Here is a 23,945-nt window from a genome sequence, read left to right on the forward strand (position 1 = left end):
CTGGGTGACTCCCAGTAGACAAGATGTTTTCATTCTAGACAGTGGCTGGGGAAGGGACATTAGGGAAAAACAAAAGGCCTTGGGAGAAGCTTATCTCCCACCTGGGGAGCCTTCCTGTGAATGCTCCAGACAACCTGTGAGTGATGGCTGCTATAACTCTACAAGGACATATGATGAGACCACATGTATCTAGACTCTATCTTGGGATGTTAGTGTTTTTTCCACAGACTGGTTTGGGAACCAAGCTTTGGGAACAAAGGGTTCCCGCCATATTGAAAAGCTATATAAAGGAGGGAGTGACATCTGGTGTTCTTCGCTCCCCACTCTAAAAGACTCCTGGCAACACCCGAGGAACAAAGACTGAACAGGGGGAAGTGCTGGACTAAGGCTAAGGGGTTTTTAGCCTGTGAATGGAACACCTGGGGTTTCCAAGCTGTAAGCATGGGCAGCTTGCCCCTTAAGAATCTGCAGCCTGATTTGTATCACCTCTTTGGTTACAAATAGATTCTCACCCTATCTATGTAATATATTAAGTTTTAGTTTGCATTTTTGTTTATTTGCTAGGTTGTCTGCTTTGATCTGTTTGCTATCACTTATAATCACTTAATCTATTTTCTGTAGTTAATAAATTTTGTTTTTGCTTTATCTAAACCAGTGTGGGGGAATCATAATTCAGGGGCAAGAGGCTGTTGTATATTCCTGTCCACTTTGAGGGAGAGGGTGAATTTTATGAGCTTACGCTGTACAGTTCCCTGTGAAGTGCAAGACCATATAATTTTGGGTTTGTACTCCAGAGGGGGCACATGCCTAAAGAGCTGGGAGTAGCTTTCCCATAGAGGGGCTGGTCAGGGAGCCTGCTTGTAACTGTAGCTGGGTGTGTCTCTACCTGTCTGTATGCTGGTGAAAGTGCAGGCTGGAAGGCTTTGTAGCTTGTCACAACAGAACAGTGTGAAAGGAAGTCCAGGCTGGTGCGTCGAGAGCTCAGTGGTACCCCAGTGCCTGGTGGCACCCCTTGGGGAACGCGTCAAACATAGTTTGCAGAGACACAGGGCTTGGTTACACTTGCAGCTGTAGAGTGTTTTGGGTTAAATCAGCCTTCGGAGAGCGCACCAGGAAAAGCGCTCCAGTCTGTCCACGCTGACAGCCTCAAGCGCACTGGCGTGGCTACGTTTGCGGCACTTGCAGTGGCATTGGGAGCGGTGCATTATGGACAGCTATCCCACAGAGCACCTCTTCCCATTCTGGCTCTGTGGCTTGTGGGGAAGGGGGCATAGGGTGTGGGGCATTCTGGATCCTGTCCCCGCTTCGCATCCCAGCAATCCCTGTGTTTCCGTCCACATTTGGCACCATTTTTCAATGGTTTCTGAGTGGCGCACTCTGTCTTCCCTTTCCCTTGCTCTGCGGGAATGGAGGTCTGCTGAGGAGGATGCTGATGGGTCTCGCCAGCACGTCACGTTTAGCATTCAAGCTACTCCTTAAGATCCAAAGTGACAGGGAGGAGTCCGAGGACATTGAGTCACGTAACACATATTACACAAAATTGCTTGTCTCATTCACGGACGTGCTCTCTACCATGGAATGCCGCTTTTGGGCTCGGGAAACGTGCACTGAGTGGTAGGATCACATCGTTCTGCAAGTCTGGGATGACTAGCAGTGGCTGCAGAACTTTCGGATGAGAAAAGCCACTTTCATGGGACTGTGTGCTGAACTTGCCCCCCACCCGTAGTGCAAGGACACAAGATTGAGAGCTGCCCTTCCGGTGGAGAAGTGGGTGGCTGTTGCAATCTGGAAGCTGGCAACTCCGGACAGCTACTGATCAGTCGCTAACCAGTTTTGAGTGGGAAAGTCAACTGTTGGAATTGTGTTGATGCAAGTCTGCAGGACCATTAATGGCATCCTGCTCAGAAGTACCGTGACTCGGGATAATGTGCATGCCATTGTGGCTGGCTTTGCATAAATGGGTTTCCCTAACTACAGAGGGGCAATAGAGGGGACGCATATTCCTATTCTGGCACCAGACCACCTAGCCTCAGAGTATGTTAACTGAAAGGGGTATTTCTCTATGGTTCTCCAGGTGCTTGTGGATCACCGTGGGCGTTTCATTGACATTAACGCAGAGTGGCCCGGAAAGGTGCATGACGTATGCATCTTTCGGAACACTGGCCTGTTCAGGAAGCTGCAAGCCAGGACTTTTTTCCCAGACCAGAGGATCTCTGTAGGGGAAGTCGAAATGTCCATTGTGATCCTTGGAGACCCTGCTTACCCTTTTAATGCCGTGGCTCATGAAACCCTACACAGGGAGCCTGGACAGCAGCCAGGAATGGTTCAACCACAGGCTGAGCCAGTGCTAAATGACTGTGGAGTGTGCTTTTGGCCATTTGAAGGGCCACTGGCACTCTCTCTTTATGGGAACCTGGATTTGGCTGAAGCCAGCATCCCTGTGGTTATATTTGCATGCTGTACCCTCCATAATATTTGTGAAGGGAAGGGTGAAAGCTTCACTGAGGCATGGGCGTTGGAAGTTCAACACCTGGAGGCTGAATTTGCGCAGCCAGAGAGCAGGGCTATTAGAGGGGCCCAGCGTGGGGCTACAAGGATTAGGGATGCCTTGAAGGAGCAATTTGAGGCTGAAAGCCACCAGTAATGTCTGTTGCTCTGTACAGGAGTTAAGTGCAGTGACAGTTTTTGGTGCACTGAATTGTAGTGCTTGTTGCTTTCCTGGGCTAAGGTGTATTTTGCTTTATGCACTAATAAAGTATGTTTTCAAAGTGGAAAAACTGTTTATTGAAAAGAAAATTCATTTATTGAAATAAAAACACAGTAACACAGGAATACCACAATGGCAAGGGGGTGGGGTGGGGACCGGTTCACTCACAGACTTGAGTATGTCCTGATTTCATACTCTGGAATCCTGTCTGGAGTGCTGTGCAATGAATGCTGCACTTCCGGATGGCTATAAGGCATGTTGAGGCGGGTTGAGTGCAGTAGATAAGGGTTGTAGTTTTTGTGGGTGGATGGTGAAGCTAGGGGTGTAGGAGGCAGCTGGGGGTGGTAAGAACCCGGCTGTAGGGGAAACTGGGTTGGAGGGGACATGGGGGCACAAGGGAAAGTTTTGGGACAAGGGCTGCAGGGATGGGCGGGGAGCGAGTGCGGTAGTGCTCTGCCTGCATGACAATGAGCTCCTGGATAGAGTCCGCTTGGCACTTCATTATGCTAATCAGCCAATCCGGGCTTTGCTGCCGGAGCACCACGTTTTGCTGCTGGCAATCCTCATTCTTCTGGCAGATCCTCCTTTCACACACTGTCCACTTCTGTGCCTTTCGATTTTCTTCCACAGACTGCCGCATCACTTCCTGCAGCATGTTGTCTTTGCTTTTATGGGGCCTCTTCCTGAGTGCTCTGTCTGTCTGTCTGTTGGCCGGTGATAACACTGGTGGCTGAGATCTCAAGGTTGCACCTATACAGGCAAAATGCAACACTTAACGGAGGAAGCATTGTACACACCAGACAGAGCAATGATTCCCCTAGACTTAAGGAAGGCAATCACAGTCCATACAAAACCATACTTTGCCTGTCTCAAAGCAAGCGCACATAACCCACGGGAGCCCCAGAAATGGTGAGTAAGCACAAGGTCCGGGTGGACTGATTGTTTCATAGATGTACTGTCCTCTGGGTTTCTGTGTCTTGGGGAGAGCCACAGCTGCAGGGGAAACCTACACTGAACACTGTCACGACATTCTCCACAGGAGTTCGTCCTGGAAGATATCTTGCTGCTGAGGTTGACCGGGGAAGCAAGGGAGGGTCTTCTGCTACGATGTGACTTCCGCCCTGGCCCATATGCAGCTTGCCTGTGTGCAGCAATGGTCCCCTCATGGCACAGTGGTGCGGACACATTAGCCTGACTGGGACAAGAACCACACTGGCTCTCCCAGTAAACCTGCGCAGGCACATTGCCCATGTTCTGTCTGAGACTTTTGAAGAGATCACCGATGCCGATTACTGTGATGTGATAGACCACATCAATGTGCTATTCCGCATCTAGGCATGCATGCATCCCAAACCCTCCTCGCCCAAAGAGCCCACACCGAATAACTTCCTTCCTGAAGAAAAAAAAAAAAGCCGCTTACCAGGGACCCTGGACGCTGGGACTGGCTGCTTTGTGACTGGCTGCCTTCCTCCTGGCTTGAGAAGAGCTCCTGGCTGCATGCATCTAGGGATTCCGGGGTGTCTTCTTCTGCCAGAGCACCCTCTCGTGCATTTTCCTCCTCCTCCAAGCCCAGCACAGCAAGGCGGGAGGGGAAGTGTCCATGGTGGTACTCGGCGTGGAGGTGGGGTCGCCCCCAAGTATTGCGTCCAGCTCTTTGTAGAAACTGCAGGTTGCACAGACAGCACTGGAGCGGCCATTTGCCTCGCAGGCTTTGCGGTAGGCATTCTGCAGCTCCTTCACTTTAACCCTGCACTGCACGGTGGCCCGGTTATAGCCCCTGTCCATCGTGTCCCTTGATATGTGCCCAAAGGTATCTTATTTCCTACGGCTGGAACGCAGCTGGGACTGCACAGCTTCCTCCCCCCCCCCCCCCCCCCACAAACACTGAGGCCCAGCACCTCACCATTGCTCCATACTGGGGCTCGCCTGGCCCGTGGAGGCATGGTCACCTGGAAAGATTCACTTATAGCACTCCACGCCTGGCTGAACAAACAGGAAGGGGATTTTAAAAATTCCCAGGGGAATTTAAAGGGTGGGTCTGATGGTTGGTCATCTGAGAACAGGGCAGCAGAGTCCAAAAGTGATGACTGGAGTGGCTAGAACAGACATCGTGGGACACTTCCGGAGGCCAATTAGAGTGCATTAGGTGTCCACACTGGCGCTGTTGCGCTCTAGCGAGAGCGCAACAAATGTTGTTCCTCTTGGGGAGGTGGAGTACCAGGAGCACTCCAGCCACGGAGTCAGAGCGCTCTACCTGCTTTGCCAGTGTGGTCGGCTAGTAAGGTAGAGCGCTCTCGGTGGCTTTATTGCACTGTAATCCAAGGCCACAGCTGCAGGGATGCTAAAATCAAAAACTATGTGGAAGGAGCTTCTTGGTCCTGCCGGTGAGAACAGCGATGGTTGAAAGCACACAGCCGTGATTTCTACTTTGCCAGGAGGATTTCAGAATACTGGAGTAAACATGGATCCCTTGCTAGGGTCTGAATTGGCTCTTCGGTATTCTTATGATGTGCCTCTGGTGGTCAGCTTATCATGCAGAACTGTGTAAAGTTAGTTTTTGTGGTTGATTAACTGAAGAGGGGCACAGTTTTCCACCAATTTTGAGAGAATGGGCAATAATTACTTATTCTAAATCTCCTATTTTAGTGTTTTAAAATCCCAGTTCCTGGGGTCATAGAATCATAGAAATGTAGGGCTTAAAGGGACCTCGACCTAGTCTGATGGTTCTCAACCAGGGGCACACATACCTCTGGGGGTACACAGAGGTTTTTCAGGGAGTACATCAACTCATCTAGATATTTGCTTAGTTTTACAACAGGCTCCAGAAAAAGCACTAGCAAAGTCCAAACTAAAATGTCATACAGACAATGACTTGTTTATACTGCTCTATATACTATACACCGAAATTAAGCACAATATTTATATTCAAGTTGATTTACTTTATAATTCTATGGTAACCATGAGAAAGTAAACAATTTTTCAGTAATAGTGTGCTGTGGCACTTTTTTTTTGTATTTTTTTTCCTGATTTTGTAAGGAAGTAGTTTTTAATCTGTGAGGTGAAACTTGGGGTACACAAGGCAAATCAGACTCCTGAAAAGGGTACAGGAGTCTGGAAAGGTTGAGAGCCACGGATCTAGTCCAGTCCCCTGCACTGAGGCAGGACTAAGTAGTAATCCAGGCTGTTGCTGACAGGTGTTTGCCTAACCTGTTCTTAAAACCTGCAGTCATGGAGATTCCACAGCCTCCCTAGGTAATTTGTTCCAGTGCTTAACTACCTGACAGTCAAAAAAAACTTTTCCTGATATCTAATCAAAATCTCCCTTTGGAGAATCTAAGTTTTTTTTAAATAGAAAACCAAATTTTATATTTAAATAGTCTTAGAATCTAGTTAATTTTCAGGGTTGATGTTTTCCAGCTTTCACGATGTTGAGTTAGGTTTTTTAAAAGAAAAAACAACCACCACCCCAGCTCTACCTTATATTAGTGGGTTCTGAATCAAGATTTTTGAGCACTTAAGGCTAGCAGTATTACAACATCCTTATGAAGAAGCTTGAGCTGTGTTATGAAAATGGACCAGATCAGGAACCTGATGTTTAGGCTCTTCTATGGACTGTGACCGCTTAGGGTGTGTTTTTGTTTTGTGGAACATGAAGTGGCGCAGTGCTTCGAATGAAAACGCAGCGATCTGTGTGGCTTATTAGTATAGTTCCATATTCCATACACATAGTATATTTTACTATGTATGAACTGAATATCAGACCAAGAAGAGGGAACAGTCCATATTTTGTATTGCCCAAATTCTGAGAAACTTTAGTTGCACTGAAGATTTGCTTCTGCATCTGTTATAAGGCATCCTCTGAACTCTGCCCCACCTTTCTTTCCATAAATAACTTCTTTTCATCTTGGGGAATCTTTCTATACTTACACAAGCATTTGTATAGTTTAACTTGCATTTCCCCTCTCCCTTCCAACTGGCTTTTGACAGTTTGACAACTGCACTCACTTCTGTTGTCCTCCCCCCACCACTCGGCTCCCATTGCAAAGCGTTGTGCTTGTCAGTTGTATTCTTAATGGTGTAAGAATACAAGTATCTGACTTATAGTTAGCATTTGGATAACCTGTAACCTAGATAATGAGTTTGTCCAGGGGAAATTGGGAGTGTACTTTCTATAAGGTTTCTGGTCTATAGTCTTGTAATTGAATAAAAAAGGCAAAGATGCAATGGCATCTAAAAAGACAGCAGCTGTTCCTCTGTGCCATGTCTATGCAGATTAACCTTATTTTCCCTGTGGGGATGTGTTCACTGAAGTGGGGGGGGGGGAAGGAGGGGGATGGAAATCTTTGTTCCGTAGCCCTTACATATTGAGGTCTGTTCCCATTCTCCTTCATAAAGAATTGCCGCAAAGGAGCTTTCAAAATAATTGCTTTAAGGCATATTATTCCATCATTATCTATACACCTCCCCCACTCAACGAAAATAAGAGCAAAGCCCTTCAAAAGAAAAGTATTGCTTTCTGACACATCAATGGAGCACCAGATCTTTGAGGAGGGCTATTAGAGGGTACTTACAGCATTTTTCTGTAAAGCAGTCATGTACACAGTGTTCATTGCCAAATGGAATCTAACTTTCAGAACAGAACTTGTAACAGCATTATTGCTACTCCTAACTTATCTCCTTTTTTTATCACAGAACCCCTATAAAGATACGACATGGTGTCAGTGCTAATTCATAACAAGGAAAAATGGTCAACAAATATCTGAATAAGAACGTGGGTTTGCTCATTAGGGTTGGCAATTTTGGTTGGATGTATTCCTGGAGGTTTCATCACATTACATATCTTTTAATTAAAGATTAAACCAACTGTGGATTTGATTTAGTCAGGAACTTGATTTAATCATGGATTTCTACATAAAAGTGCATTCTTGTTGGTGGCTATAACCTTAATACATATTCTTAACTCGGAGATGGATGTAGGTTTCAGTTTTAGACCGTATACACTACACATTTTGAAAGTGATTTATTTTGAAAACTTTTCAGATTGATTTTATAGCTATATCAGAAAATTAACGTTTGTTTGGTTATTTCATTAACCAAAGGTAATTGAAACAGATATTTATGAAGTCACTGGGAGGTAAGCTATCTCCAGTTCAATAGGTTAATCATTAATATTTGGAGGATTTTCTTGCCATGCTGTATTAGGAGGAGAACATCACTAGACAGACATTTAAATTGTTCTATTTAACTAAAACATTATGTATTCTGGATTTTTTTCTTCAACAGCAAACATAATATTTTAACAAAACAAGCATATAAATTTTTGAATTTAGTTAAACATCCAAGTTTTTTAAAACAGGTTTGTTTTTGTTAAAATTTGATTTTAACTAAAATAGTTAAATGAAATATTTAAAAAAACAAGCAAATAGTAAATTGACTGTCAGCCAGGTCAACATGAGAAACCTAAAATATTGGCTTCTGCAGCTAACTTAGTTGTCTTCACCTTCATTTTTCTATTTGTTCATAATCTGGAAAAGAAAAACAAGCTTTCCTGCTTTTTCTGGTCCCAAATTTCTCAGTTTTGGAATGAATTAGTCCAAAGGAAGAAAACATTCTTTCTGTACTGGCAGAAGAAGCTACTGCTGTTAAGTGAGATTATCACTTGAACAGTCTCTGAATCCAAGTGCTTAAGTGACTTCCACCAGTTCACTGGTGTGGCTTTCTTTAAAAGATCTTCAGCAAACATATGTTTCTTGATGGTTCTTATTCCCAAACTATGTCTCTTTTATGGCCTGCTGCCGTTACAGGGTTTCCCTTCTAGTGAGAGAATGGTATGGTCGATTTCAAATCAATGAAGGCTACACTCAAAGACCTCAAAACTTCTGGAATATGCTGCTCAGTTTTTTTTTGTTTCTACTGCCTGTCCCTCTCTTCTCACATTTATCTCCAGACTTCTTCTTCTTGTCCAGATCTATTCCGCCCCCAACAATCTTCTAATCATTGAACTTTTTGAAACTTTGCACTTTTAGAGAGAGCTAAGGGATTGACTCTGTGTACACAAATTTGCAGAGGGACAATAGGGTTGAGGTCTATTATCTCACTTCTGTATATTATTTATTAAAACATTTTTGCTGTTAACAAGCATGTTACCTCAGGAGACACGAATCCACAGTTTGAGAACTGCAAAACTAAGCATCTCTGATGGTATCTTCTAGACTGAGCACTCAGTCCCATGGATAGATGGAAAGATTAACCTAAATAATCTATACAGAAACCCCTGGAACCCCATAAAATTGGGTCCCTAATCATGAACTATTAGAACTCATTTACAAAATTTTTCTTAAACATTACATGAATATATTGTCTCAACTATAGAATTTATAATCCCCATTCCAAGATGAGATATCTTTGAACTAGAACGTATCTTAAATTAAAACTATCTTTAGATAGGTGTTTTTTCCTCAAAGAATTTTGTCAAAAAAAATCCAATTCAAATTCACTTTCCTCATTTTTTGTTTAATATTACTTTTTTTTTCTACTTCTGATTAGTATCTTCAATTTGCTGCTAAACTAGGATGGCTTTTAGCCAAAATTATCCTCTCTTTACTGTGGAGTTATGGCTTTTTGACCATCTAATCAAGTCTTCTGAAAGAACTCCCAGGTCTCATTCATTTTTTCTGTTTTTAAACTTTTCCTTCCAGTCTGTTTTGTTCATTATTTTCCTTATCTTTGGGAAATGAGCCCTCTTGAAACACTAACTATATATATTACTGGTAGGAACAGTTTTCTGTTTGCCCACATTGAATGTAATCAAGTCATGATCACTGGTCCCTAGGCAACCACCAACTTCCAAATCAGTGATTAAGTCATATTTATCTGCCTTAATGAGGTCTATAATAGTTCTCATATTGGGCAAAATATCTCTTGTTGGAAAAGTCTTATTTTTAGAAACTCTTAAGTCTTACTACTAGCTGCATGAGACCCTCCAACATGTCTCCCAAAGTGAAGTCCCCATAACACCACAATTTTTTTTTCTTGGCTGCATTACAGACAGGTGCTTTAAGGAGTGACTTAGTCTGTTCTCTAGATTGATTTGGGGATCTGTAACAGATCCTCACCATCACCCCCTCCTAGGCTTTGTTAGTTAACACATTGATCCATATGCATTCAAGATCCTGTAGGTTCTGAGTTGTCAATAACCCTAAAATAAGGAATGTTATTTTTAATATACACTGCCACCCTCATCTTTATCCTTCCTAAACAGGCTTTCCATTAGGGGGCTCTGAGCCATGAAGGAGTTGAGGCCCCGCTGGCACTTCTGCAATACAGATAATGTATCTTTGCAACAACTTGATTGAATCTTCCTTGCCAAGCTCTTTGCTCCCATACGCCCCCTATCCCCATTAAAATAAATAGAGTAAAGATACTTTTTCTTCAAGAAGACAACGGAAATGTCTCCTCCTCCCAACTCAGACTTCTCCTAACTTGACCATGGGATGGGCCATATATAATTATGGTAAATTTGGGGGAGTGAGAGAGTTTATGAATTGGGGTTATAATGGGAAATTGGCTTAAACCTTAACCATGGAATAACTACCACTGTTTGTAATCAAATTTCTGAAGTATGTTAAACTAAATTTCCTTGGCTATTTGTCTACAAAGAATTCATGTGACTTAACATGTAACACCTGACATGGGAATAGAATCTAGATGTGTAATATGGCAGCTCAAAGTCTCTTGCAAATCTTGAGGTTTGGGGGAGGGATGGTGAGGAAGGTCTTCAACTAGGGTCCTTGATTTCAAAAGGGAAATTTTTTTTAAAAAATAAGGGAATTAGTTAGGGAAGGGGACTGGACTGAAGAACTCTGATCTGAATGTGGATGGGGTTTGGAATTACTTTAAGTATAAATTGCAGAAACTATCTGAAACCTACATCCAAAGTAAGAAGAAAAAAATGTGTAGGAAGGTGTTGCAGACTGAACTGGGTGAACAAGCGTCTCAAACAGGTTATTAAGAGAAAGCACAAAACATACAGGGAATGGAAGGATGGGATGGATCAACAAGGAAAGCTACCTCTTGGAGGTCAGAATGTTTAGGGAAAAATGGAGAACAGCTAAAAGCCAAGCAGAGTTGGAGCTCACAAAGGAAATTAAAACCAATAACGAAAGGTTCTTTAGCCATATAAATAAAAAGAAAACAAGAGGATGGAGTAGAGATTGAAGGCTGTACTTAGATTATCTAATTCCTGAACAAATACTTTGCCTAAATTTTTAATAAGGGTAAGAAGGAGCTTGGGGGCAAAAGCATGGTGACTAATGGGAACAAGGATATGGAAGTAGAAATTACCACATCTGAGGTGGAAGCCAAACTCAAGCAGTTTAATGGGAGCAAATTAGGGGGCCTGTTTAATCTCAATCCAAAAACATTAAAGAAACTGGCACATGAAATTGGCAGCCCAATAGCAAGAATTTTTAATGATTCCGTAAACTTGGGGGTTGTACTGCATGACCAGAGAATTGCAAATATAGTACCTATATTTAAGAAAGGGGGGAAATAAGTGATGTGGGAAACTACAGCCTGTTAGTTTGACCTCAGTTGTGTGCAAGATTTTTAGAACAAATTCTGAGAGCGAGAATAGTTAAGGACAGAGAGGTAAACAGCAATTGGAATAATATACAACATGGTTTTATAAAAGGTAAATTGTGCCAGACCATCCTGATTTCTTTCTTGGAGAAGATAACTGATTTTCTAGACAAAGAAAATGCAGTAGATCTAATCTACCTGGATTTCAGTAAAGCATTTGATACAATTCCATATGGGAAATTATTAGCTAAATTGGAGAAGATGGGGATTAATATGAGAATTGAAAGCACAAGGAGCTGGTTAAAGGGGGAGGCTACAATGGGTCATACTCAAAGATGAACTGTCAGGCTTGAGGAAGGGTACGAGAGGTTTTCCTAAAGAATCAGTCTTGACCAATCTTTATTAACGTTTTCACTAATGACATGGCACAAAAAGTGGAAGTGTGTTAATAAAATGTGCAGATTATACAAAAGTGAGACAGAAGAGGACGAGAATATCCTTAAGAAGAGGTAGACAACCTTGAAAACTAGAGCGGTAGAAATGGGATGAAATTTAATAGAGCAAAGCACAAGCCAAGCATGTAGGGAGTAACAAGAAGACTTTTTACTAGCTGCTGAGGACATATCAGTTGGAAGCAACAGAGGAGAAAGACCTGGGTGTATTGGTTGATCAAAGGATGACTGAGCTACCAATGGGATGCGTCTCTGGAAAAAAAGCTAAATCTATCCTAAGATGCATCAGGCGAGGTATTTTTCGTACAGATAAGGAAGTGTTGTTACCATTATATAAGCTGCTAGTGAGACCTCATCTGGAATACTGTATGCATTTCTGATCTATGTTTTTAGAAAAGAAAAATTCAAACTAGATCAGGTGCAGAGAAGGGCTACTAAGATGATCAGAGGAATAGAGAACCTACCTTATGAGGGTTTCAGAGTAGCAGCCGTGTTAGTCTGTATTCGCAGAAAGAAAAGCAGTACTTGTGGCACCTTAGAGACTAACATTTATTTGAGCATAAGCTTTCATGAGCTAGTGAGCCGTAGCTCACAAAAGCTTATGCTCAAATAAATGTTAGTCTCTAAGGTGCCTCAAGTACTCCTTTTCTTTTTACCTTATGAGGCAAGATTTTAGCCTAACAAAATGAAGGCTGAGGGGAGATACAATTGCTCTCTCTAAATACATCAGTGGGATAAGCACCGGGGAGGAAGAGGAGTTATTTAAGTTAAGGGTTGATGTTGGCACAAGAACAAATGAATATAAATTGGCCCTCAATAAGTTTTTAGTCTTGAAATGAGATGAAAATTTCTAACCATCAAGGGAGTAAAGTTCTGGAACAGCCTTCCACAGGAAATAGTGGGAGCAAAAAACCAACTTTGTTTTAAAACTGAGCTTGATACATTAATGGAGGGGATGATATGATGAAATTGCCTACAAAGGTATATAACCAGTTCATGACTGCTGTTAGCAAATATCTCCAACAGCTGCAGATGGAACACTAGAAGGGGAGGGCTCTGAGTTACTACAGATGATTCTTCCCTGGGTGTGTGCCCACGTGCTCAGGGTCTAACTGATTTGTCATATTTGGGGTTGGCAAAGAATTATGCCCCAGGTCAGATTGGCAGAGGCCCTGGTTTTTTGTTGATGGCGAGTGTTTGTGTTTTGCCGCCTTCTGCAGTATGGGCCACTGCACTGCTTTCTAGCAAACAGTTGTGTAACCACTGGAAAAGTGTCACACACAACCCTCCCTGCTACCCCCAGTCACTGGCTTACTTGAAGGATGATAGCCTTCTTTTACTACCTGTTACTCCTTTAGCTTGATCAAGATAAGTCTGATAACGAGGTCCTGGGTTTAAACCCTGCTAACAAACCATGTAGGAAGAAAATAAGTTTTAGTAAAGATTGCATCATATGCATATGCCTATACAGACTGAATAAAGTTTGCTTGGCTATGTTATTTCTAACGTTTCTTAACTTACAAAGCCATACACTCAAAACCTTAACATAGTGAGTATGAGAGAGACCCTCTCAAGTTGTGTGGTGGTGTCATGCTTATTCTCTGCCACTGTGCTAGGCAGTGTACAAACAGAACAAAAAGTCAGTCCTTGCCCCAAAGAGATTACAATCTAAGTTAGCATTTATTGGAAGATAGGATTTCTCAGAACACTGCCAGTGGGCTACTAAACCTTTTACTTGTTGGTCATCAGTCTGACTCTAGCTCAGCCTAGTAAGGACTGATTTCTCCCCCCCCCCCCTCTGGTGGATATATGGCTTCTGTATGATAAGGTTGGATCCTAACCCATTACCTCAGTCCGTCCTACGCTCTGTCAGGAGCACACTATAGTTTAGTCTCCTGTGGGCTTTAAAACTTTGGTTTCTTTTCTGTTGTTGGGTTTAGTATGCAGGTGGTGGTGGTGACCTGTGACATACAGAAGGCCAGACTAAATGATCTGGTGGTCCCATTTAGACTTAAACTCCATGATTCTATGGTAACCTGGCCTACAAACTTGTACAAGCCGATGCTTAGCCCAGGCTTGGAACTTGCATTAAATCTGAGGCAGAAGCAGGAAACAGGTTGATTTAGAGGAAGCCTCCAAATCCGGTATGGGAGGAGAGAGCATTGAGGATAGGGCAGATTTCTTCAGGGAAATCTTGTGTTCAATTTTAAAATCCATTGTTGCTTTTACATCAAAGAAGCTAACCTAAAACTTGTCAGAATGCATATATGGCTTTTTGGTAGATCTCCCAGATCCTGGATTACTTGGAAAATTGTACCTGACAATGTGTGATGTGCTGATCACCGCTGCTAATCTATAATGGCAGGTACAAAACGTGTGTGGTTTAAAAACAAAACTAACTTTGACCCTGCTTTGCATGTGTACTCAAAGTAGTTTTGTGGCCTGTGTAGCTATATAAATCAGTGTTTATACACAGCTCTGTAGTGGCAATTTAGATGAATGTCTACATGTTAATGAAATAACAGTTTGCAGTCCATATTGTGGCAAAATACCTTGTTCGCCTCGGTAGGCTCAGTCCTTTTTAGCCCTGGAGACTCAGGTTTGGGGCAAGACGAATCCTTATAGGTGGCCCAGGCTCCTGCTGCTACTCTCCTCAGTCAGTCCCTTGTGCTTGTTTTCCTTCCCTTCTGGGGAGCAAGTGCAGCCTCCCTACTGGGAAGGTTTGGTGTATTGCTGCAAACAGCCTACTAGCAGCTTCCCTGCTCCTCTCATTCCCTCACCCTCCCTCTCCTACTACCCAGGGGAGGGTCTAAAAAGGTCCCAAGTAGTTGGAGTCAGCTGAACCTAATTGGTTCCCTAGCAACCCCTTTTCCAGCTGAACCTTATTGCCCTGTGGTTCTCTCTCCTCAGTGGATAGGGAGGTGCCTTTTAATCCCCTGGGACTAATTACTACCCCCCTTTTGTAGCTGTTTGTCCTGGGGTTTACCACAGTATACACGAGTATTAAGAATATTAAGCAAATTCTGAATTTCATCTTAATTCCAAAACAAGGATTCTTTGGGTATTGACAATAGTCAAAATACATTGCATATGTAAAATATTGTGAAGGTGCAGGATCTGTTGATCAGATTTCTGGATTTTAACATGGGTGATTTGGAAATTAATGTAGGCCAGGCTAGTTAGACACCTTAAGTAACTACTAATGAATGGTCTAGGGAGCTAGCGAACAGGAGCGGCTAACGGGAGTTTTGCGAGGGACTTCTCCAAGTGAAGGAGGAGTGATTACATGACTCTTGAGGTAGGGGTGTGTGTGTGTGCGCTTGCTGATTGACTGAAATGTACTGTGTGGTGTATTTGTTTGGGGGTCCGTATACTGACCGTGTGTGTGCTGAGCCTAACGGCCTGCTAGGCAAGGCTGAGAGCTTCTTAACGAGGTTTTGATCCCTAAGCCCTGTAGCATCTATCAACCCTTAACTAGGGGAGACTACAATGGGTCATACTCAGGAAGACCAGTGCTTTAAATAGCCCACTCCTAAGCGACCAGAGGAGTGGCTAATGGGAGTTTTGTGAGGGAGTTTAGAGGGGGCGTGTGTGTGTGTGTGTGTGTGTGTGGGGGGGGGGGGGGGGGGGGGGCGGCTAGATATACTTAACGTTCTTTAAACTTAAACCAAAAACACCTCCTGATAAAAACAAAACAGCAACAAAGGAACGAGCTTCAGGAGTAAAAATATAATGCAGGCAGAAGTCCAGCAACAGAGTGGGGGCTATCCAATTTATCGCATCCAATGCAACATGTATGATTACCTGCCCTATGAGTGGGTGGCATCTGTGTGCATTCGGTGAAAGGAGTTCCTGGCCCTCGGAAACCGTGTACGGGCTTTGGAGACCAGAGTGGCTGAGCTGGAGGAGCTAAGGGAGACAGAGAGGTACATAGATGAAACTTTCCAGGATACAGTAGGAAGGTCCCACTCTCGGTCTGACAGCTTTTGTCCTGTTGAGGAGGATGAAAGTCTCCGGGAAGGAGACCATTCAACTGGAGCAGAGGGAAATGATCCCATAGTTGGGACCCTCCTTCCAGATGATGATATGATATCCTCTCGCACTGAGGATGCCCCTCCGAGGGAGAGAACTCCAGTTATTAGTAAGAGACAGGTAATTGTTATGGCAGATTTGATCATTAGAAACCTAGATAGCTGGGTTTGCGATGACTGGAGAACCACATGGTGACTTGCTTGCGGTTCTCTCGAGATAGCTAGATAGACTTGTATGTAGTGCTGGGGAGGAGCCGGTGGTCGTGGTACATGTAGATACCAATGACATAGATAAGGATAGGAGAGAGGATAGATGAGAGGTCCTGGAGGCCAAATTTAGGCTGCTAGGTAAGAAATTGAAGTCCAGGACCTCCATGTTAGCATTCTCTGAAATGCTTCCAGAGCCAGTTAGACAGGCAGAATTGCAGGGTCTCAATGCATGGATGAGATGATGATGTAGGGAGGAAGGGTTTAGATTTATTAGGAACTGGGGAAACTTTTGAGAAAGGGGGAGCCTATACAGGAAGGATGGGCTCCGTCTTAACCAAAATGGAACCAAATTGCTGGCACTTAACATTAAAAAGGTTGTAGAGCAGTTTTTAAACTAAGGTCTGGGGAAAAGCTGACAGGTGCAGAGGAGCACATTATTTGGACAGAGACAACCCTTAGGGGAGGATCTATTAATGGTGATTCTCTGTCCTAGTAAGGAGAGAGGATGGAAGAATATAAAGTACAGGTAGGATCTGATGAGAAACAGTCAAATGAAAAAAATCCCATTCAATTACATCATGTAATGACAGACAGCTAAAAAGTGACATGTTTTTTGAAGTGCTTATATACTAATGCTAGAAGTCTAAATAATAAGATGGGTGAACTAGAGTGCCTTGTATTAAATGAGGATATTGATATAATAGGCATCACAGAAACATCGTGGAATGAGGATAACCAATGGGATACAGTAATACCAGGGTACAAAATATATCAGGAGGACAGAACAGGTCATGCTGGTAGGGGAGTGGCACTATATATAAAAGAGAGTGTAGAATCAAATGAAGTAAAAATCTTAAATGAACCAAACTGTACCATAGAGACTCTATGTATAGTAATTCCATGCTTTAATAATAAGAATATATTACCAACCACCTGACCAGGATGGTGATAGTGCCTGTGAAATGCTCAAGGAGATTAGAGAGGCTATTAAAATAAACTCAATAATAATGGGGAATTTCAACTATCCCCACGTTGACTCAGTACACGTCATCTCAGGACAGGATGCAGAGAGTGCGTCTTGGAGCAGCTAGTCCTGGAACCCACAAGAGGAGAAGCAGTTCTTGATTTAGTTCTAAGTGGAGCACAGGATCTGTTCCAAGAGGTGAATATAGCTGGACCTCTTGGTAGTAGTGACCATAATATAATTTAATGTAACATCCCCTGGCAGGGAAAACACCACAGCAACTCAACACTGTAGCATTTTATTTCAGAAAGGGGGACTACAGAAAAATGAGGAGGTGAGTTAAACAGAATTTAAAAGGTACAGCACCAAAAGTGAAATCCCTGCAAGCTGCATGAAAAGTTTTCAGACACTATAATAGAGACTCAACTTAAATGTATACTCCAAATTGAAAAACATAGTAAGAGAACCAAAAAAGAGCCACCGTTGCTAAACAGCAAAGTAAAATAAGCAGTGAGAGGCAAAAAGGCATCCTTTTAAAAAGTGGAAGTTAAATCCTAGTGAAGAAAATAGAAAGGAGCATAAACTCTGGCAAATGACGTGTAAAAATATAATTAGAAAGACCAAAAAAGAATTTGAAGAACAGCTCGCCAAAGACTCAGAGTAATAGCAAAATTATTTTTTTTAAAGTAAAACAGAAGCAGAAAGTCTGCTAAACAACCAGTGGGGCCACTGGATGGTTGAGATGCTAAAGGAGCACTCAAGGACGATAAGGTCATTGCAGAGAAACTAAATTAATTCTTTGCATCGGTGTTCACAATTGAAGATGAGGGAGATTCCTAAATCTGAGCCATTCTTTTTAAGTGACAAATCTGAGGAACTGTCCCAGATTGAGGTGTCTTCAGAGGAGGTTTCGGAACAAGTTGACAAACTAAACAGTAATAAGTCACCAGGACCAGATGGTATTCACCCAAGAGTTCTGAAGGAATTCAAATGTGAAATTGCAGAACTACTAACTGTAGTCTGTAACCTATCATTTAAATCAGCTTCTGTACCAAATGACTGGAGAATAGCTAATGTGATGCCAATTTTTAAAAAGGGCCCCCGAGGTGATCCCAGCAATTACAGGTTGGTAAGCCTGACTTCAATACCAGGCAAACTGGTTGAAACTATAGTAAAGAACAAAATTGGCAGATGCACAGATGAACGTAATTTGTTGGGGAGGAGTCAACATGGCTGTGTAAAGGGAAATCATACCTCACCAATCTACTAGAATTATTTGAGGAGTCAACAAGCACGTGGACAAGGGGATCCATTGGATAAACTGTCGTGGGATAAGAGGGAAAGTCCTCTCTTGGATTGGTAACTGGCTAAGAAATAGGAAACAAAAGGTAGGAATAAATGGTCAGTTTTCAGAATGGAGAGAGGTAAATAGTGGTGTCCCCGAGGGGTATGTACTGAGACCAGTCCTATTCAACATATTCATAAATTATCTGGAAAAAGGAGTAAACAGTGAGGTGGCAACATTGCAGATGATACAAAACTACTCAGGATAGTTAAGTCCCAGGCAGACTGTGAAGAGTTACAAAGGGATCTCACAAAACTGGGTGACTGGGCAACAAAATGGCAGATAAAATTCAATGTTTGATAAATGCAAAGTAATGCACATTGCAAAACATCATCTCAACATAAATTAGCTGTTACCACTCGAGAAAGAGATCTCGGTGTCATAGTGGATAGTTCTCTGAAAACATCCACTCAGTGTGCAGCAGCAGTCAAAAAAGCGAACAGAATGTTGGGAATCATCAAGAAAGGGATAGATAATAAGGCAGAAAATATCATATTGTCTCTGTATAAATCCATGGTACGCCCACATCTTGAATACTGTGTACAGATGTGGTTGCCCCATCTGAAAAAAGATGTATTGGAATTGGAAAAGGGCAACAAAAATGGTGAGGGGTATGGAACGACTTCCATATGAGGAGAGATTAATAAGACTGGGATTATCCAGTTTGGAAAAGAGATGACTAAGGAGGAATATGATTGAGATCTATAAAATCATGATTGGTGTGATGAAAGTAAATAAGGAAGTGTTATTTACTCCTTCTCATAACACAAAAACTAGAAGTCACCAAATGAAATGAATAGCCAGCAGGTTTAAAACAAAAAGAAATATTTCTTCACACAATGCACAGTAAACCTGTGGAACCTTTTGTCACAGGATGTTGTGAAGGCCAAGACTATAACAGGATTAAAAAAAAAGTAGATAAATTAATGGAAGATAGCTCCATCAATGGCTATTAGCCATGATAGACACGGATGGTGTCCTTAGCCTCTGTTTGCCAGAAGCTGGGAATGGGCGACGGGATGGATCACTTGATGATAACCTGTTCTGTTCATTCCCTCTGGGGCATCTGGTATTGGCCACTGTTGGAAGAAAGGATATTGGGCTAAATGGATCTTTGGTCTGACCCAGTATGGCCACTTTTATTTCTTATATCTAACTTTAGAATTCTGACTTCATATTGAATGGTGGTTTTTTTAGTCCACACAATTCTTTTAAAGTATTATTTTTTTCACCCTTCTTACACTTAATTTGTACCCAGTTTTGGGGAAGAGGTTGGTGGTTTTGTGTGTGCGCATGCACGCAGTATTTTAGGGGGGAAAAGTAACTTCCAGTTGAAAATATTTTTGATTTTACTCAATGAATGTCCACGCCTAACTACTGTCTACTGCTGCATTTGCTAACCATGCAGGTGACTTGCATTCCATATCCATATTGATGTTAACAGTGTAGAACTGCAAACGAGCATGTTTCTGTGCCATTTCTACTTTTTTCAAAAGAAAAAACAATTCATCCACATCCCTCAAGAAATAACAAAATGCAAACTTAGTTTAAAGGAGAAGCTTAAGTCTCTGTCCTAGTTGGTGTTTTATTTGCAGGTGGAATCTGTGATCTGGCCAGTTATTTTGATGGTGTGAATAAAATGAAACTTGACTGCTAACATTGAGATACTTGTAAGTAACAGGGGAACAACTCTGACATTGTATTTGTTCAGACAGTTAAAACGCTCAACAGATTTTTTTTTTTTTTTTTTACATAATTTAAATGCAGTAAGCGGGGATATCTAAATTTTAGCAAAAATGCTTTCTATTGGAGAGACTGAAGAAGCATGTAGTACTTCAAAATCTATATATTGCTGATCATGTTTCCTAAAACTAGTGGGCAGAAAGATCCAATTTCTGAATGGCTTTGTCTCACATGTAACATCTGTCTGATTTCAGTAGTGATGCAAAAACTCTGGGATATCAATTGAATATAAAAATTTTATGTGGAAAGATTTTGTGCATGAAATTTCTCATTTCTTCATTGTGGGTGCTTGAAATCTGAACTTTTCTGCTGGGAACTAGGGTGTCACTTTATGCTAACAGTGAATGAGCATGCCTTTCCATAACTGAAACAAGGTATCAGAGTAGCAGCCGTGTTAGTCTGTATTTGCAAAAAGAAAAGGAGTACTTGTGTCACCTTAGAGACTAACAAATTTATTTGAGCATAAGCTTTCGTGAGCCATCCGATGAAGTGAGCTGTAGCTCACGAAAGCTTATGCTCAAATAAATTTGTTAGTCTCTAAGGTGCCACAGGTACTCCTTTTCTTTTTGAAACAAGGTAGGAACAGCTGAAAGAAGAGTATAATCCAGAGTATAATTTTCAAAGCAAATTTTCAAATTTTGCTTCTCTATCCCTTCCCCCACACCGAACACTTCATCGCTCCAATCCAAGGAGGGCTGTATGCAGCTATTGTTGAATTAGTTAACACTGTTCCTGAAATTGTCGGAAGAGTTGATTAAGAGAAATCTCCCTTCCTGTACTACCAAGGCCTAAGCATGCTGTTTGTGACCTCTCTTGGCTTAGGAATGAAGAACCAACCTGTTGTCTCTAATTGATTTCTTTCTCCTCTGACCCCCAGCAGATGGTAATGTACATACTATTGCTAGACTGCCATCTCAGCTTTTAAGTCGGACAACTTAATGCACTCATCCTGATTTTTTTTTTTCCCCTTTTACAGGAAGAAGAGATGCCAGATGTAGAAATTGACATTGATGACCTTCTTGATGCAACTAATGAAGAGGAGAGAGCTATCAAATTACAGGTAAAATATTTTTCCTTAAGTAAACTTGAGCATAGCTGACTTAAGATATAGTCACACTGATATGTTAATTCTGAATGACTCTGCTTTTGGTGGTAGCCTGAGAGTGAGTATTTCCTAAATTTGAGAAAAGGAAATTTAATGTAACCTATCTAGGACTACTGTCTGAATGTAAACGGATTCCCTAGCATTATGAGGAAACATCTTGAATGAGGATGACAATAGTAAAAATACAATGTCCAATACTCTAGTGAGAGGGATGATAATTCTGAGAAGTAGTAGAGCACCTTAACTTTTCTCCAAGTGTCATTAGTATTGTAAAATGTGAAGAGGAAAAACCCACGTGTAACTTTAAGAACCTCAGAAACCAGTGGGTCTTCTGGTCATGACAGTTGGCATTATTCCCTATTAATGCATGTATACTGATCCCTGTGGTCTTTATTACATTACTAATCTTTTCCTAGCAATGGAAAAAATAACTACAACTTCTGTTGAAACGCATGTAATTTTTTGAGTGTAAAAGCATAACTCGCTGGTAGCCATTCAGGGCTCTATCTAAAAATGTGGGGGGAAAATCAAGATAGTCAACAACAAGAATTAACAAAACGGGGAAATCCAAAGTATGTTGTCTGAATTAGGCAATTACTGTAGACTTCTTGGTCTAATTCCATAATCTTGTTTGAGGTAAATGTTAATAAAATAGAGTGCGGGAGGGAAGAGAGAGGAGAAAGGAAGAATAATTGTGTGTCTGGAAAAGACACTTGAAGCCAGTGCAGGACTTGCCATAAAATGGGTAATAGTTAAGATATATGAGAGGAAATGAAACAAGATCTAGTATACAGTGTTAAGAACCCAATTAGTGATGCCTTAGTGAAAAGCTCCCAGTAGAAAGTTACTTGAATCTTGGGGTGTGTTGGGGGTAGTGTTTGTATGTATGAAATCTTAGCTTCTCCTCCTCTCTGTCTCCTTGGAGATTTACAAATTGGGATTTTTAAAGTAGAATTCCTTTTTAAGGAAGCTGCTACTACTTCCCCTCTGAGCCCTGTGGTGTAGTCCCTTTCTGCTATAGATACTTTGCTCCACCTATGCTGCTACGCTCTTGGAGGAGTTATTGAATGTAAAGATTGCACATCTCTCCTCTGTAAGGTACATGAAAGCTCATTGATCTAGCTTGATTATATATGGGAAAAATATTATGAAAGTACAATAGTCTTAGATTATAGATTTGTTTTTTACTTTTCAAAACTTAATACAGAAACTGTATTCAAAACTTAATACATGACTTAATACAGACTTCTTTCATGTTTTACTTCTAGGAAGTTCTTGTAGATTGCTACAAACCAACAGAGGTAAAATACCCCTTTTCTTGAATACCATTTTTCCCTGTTAAAAACAGTGTAGTTGTACTATATCTATATCTTTAGGTAAAAATATGGGAATGCTGATTGGGAGTTGAGGGGGTATGAACATTTCAGGCCTGACAGTCTCTCCTGGAATGCTGGAGTTCTGTTATTTGACTGGAGCAGGATTGGGCTCTTTGGAAGAAAGTTGATTATTCCTAGATAAGTGTTAGGGTTTTGATTTGTGATGCAGGTAAAATGTGCAAACTATTAACGTAGTGTTACTTGTCCTTCTCCTCTAATGTTTTGGTTGCCTTCAGTAACACCTAAATCAAGATGTGAAGCTCAGATGTGAAGAAGTGAACAAATGGAATTACTTCATCTGAAATGATAAAAATCTAACTGACCAAATGACTATATTTGCATAACATTGTTTCAACCTATTAAATGTATTATATGGTCTCCTAAACAAGACCATTATACTCTTGTCTTTTTTAGCTTTATCTTTGGGGAGAGACTTGCATCTTACTTTACAGACATCTGTTTGAGCAGAATGTGTCCAGCCACCTTATAAATGGATACAAATACAATACAGTGGAATGATTAAGCCAACAGACTTCTTTTAAGTGGATATTCGGATGGAAGTTTAGTATTTTTATAGAAAATACTTATAAGAACCTGTATCACTTTTAATATATTACAATTGCACATGTTTACTAGGAAGAGTGAGCCTGGTGATCTAACAGATATTTTGAGTAGTTGAACTACTAAAATGCATGATTGAAGCTTTTAAGTTCCTGAACAGTTTATTTTAAATAAAGTGGTCCCCATTATAAAATCAATACTTTCTGAACAAATGCCAAATAGTGGTATCTAAGATACTGCAGTTGTGGGTGGGGAATGCATGGTAGGTTGGATTCCATTATTTGGTAACTGCTGTAGTCAAGCTGTGCTTGACAGGGATGTGTGCCGTTATTAAACAAGGCTGTGGGTAACATAGTTCTGCTTCAAGGGAGAACAGGGCTGAAATGGCTGTAATCTGAGCTGCTTTCTTTAACGTAGAATACTGAAGCAATCTGTCAGGCAAAACCTCTGTCATGGCTGAAAGGACAATTCTTTGTCTATTTCTGCCTTAAATTCTTACTGAACCGTATACTGGAGAAGTCTGTTTATGACCAACTGCTGCAGCCAATGAAGTCTCTTGTTTGGGATGATGGAAATGTAGCTCAGAAAGACTTGGATACTAATGCTCGTATAGCTTATTCTTCAGTGTGATGGAAATGGTAGACGTGGTACACTGCTGGGATTCCTACAGAGATGCCAGGCTAAAAGGCCAAGTCTTTCTGATTTGTCTCACAGTAGTTGTGCTACGTTTGAGATGACCCAGTCAACATATTCCAGCAAAAGCCATTGAACTTCAATTGTTTTTCCTGCTATTGGTCAGGAACCTGACATTGCTGATGTCTCTTGGACTTTGAGGTGAAGAGATGCAGAACAGGATGCTAATAGCTCAAAT

The 23,945-nt window shown here is 41.6% G+C and overlaps 1 protein-coding gene across 3 annotated transcripts in view; it reads left to right on the forward strand.

Annotated features, from left to right (window-relative positions):
* Positions 1-23,945, forward strand: part of PPP1R14C (protein phosphatase 1 regulatory inhibitor subunit 14C) — a 70,216-nt gene that overhangs the window by 34,699 nt on the left and 11,572 nt on the right. The window contains exons 2-4 of one of the 3 annotated variants that reach the window (XM_038396113.2): positions 21,009-21,092; positions 22,406-22,438; positions 22,750-22,892. In XM_038396113.2, coding sequence (XP_038252041.1) covers positions 21,009-21,092; positions 22,406-22,438; positions 22,750-22,752 — 120 coding nt within the window. In that variant the 3' untranslated portion in view covers positions 22,753-22,892. Of the gene's footprint in view, positions 1-21,008; positions 21,093-22,405; positions 22,439-22,749; positions 22,893-23,945 lie in introns of those variants that run through there. The other 2 variants (XM_038396111.2, XM_038396112.2) reach the window with 2 other exon arrangements.

The sequence above is a fragment of the Dermochelys coriacea genome, chromosome 3, assembly GCF_009764565.3.
Source record: "Dermochelys coriacea isolate rDerCor1 chromosome 3, rDerCor1.pri.v4, whole genome shotgun sequence".
In the NCBI taxonomy this organism is placed as follows: Eukaryota; Metazoa; Chordata; order Testudines; family Dermochelyidae; genus Dermochelys; species Dermochelys coriacea.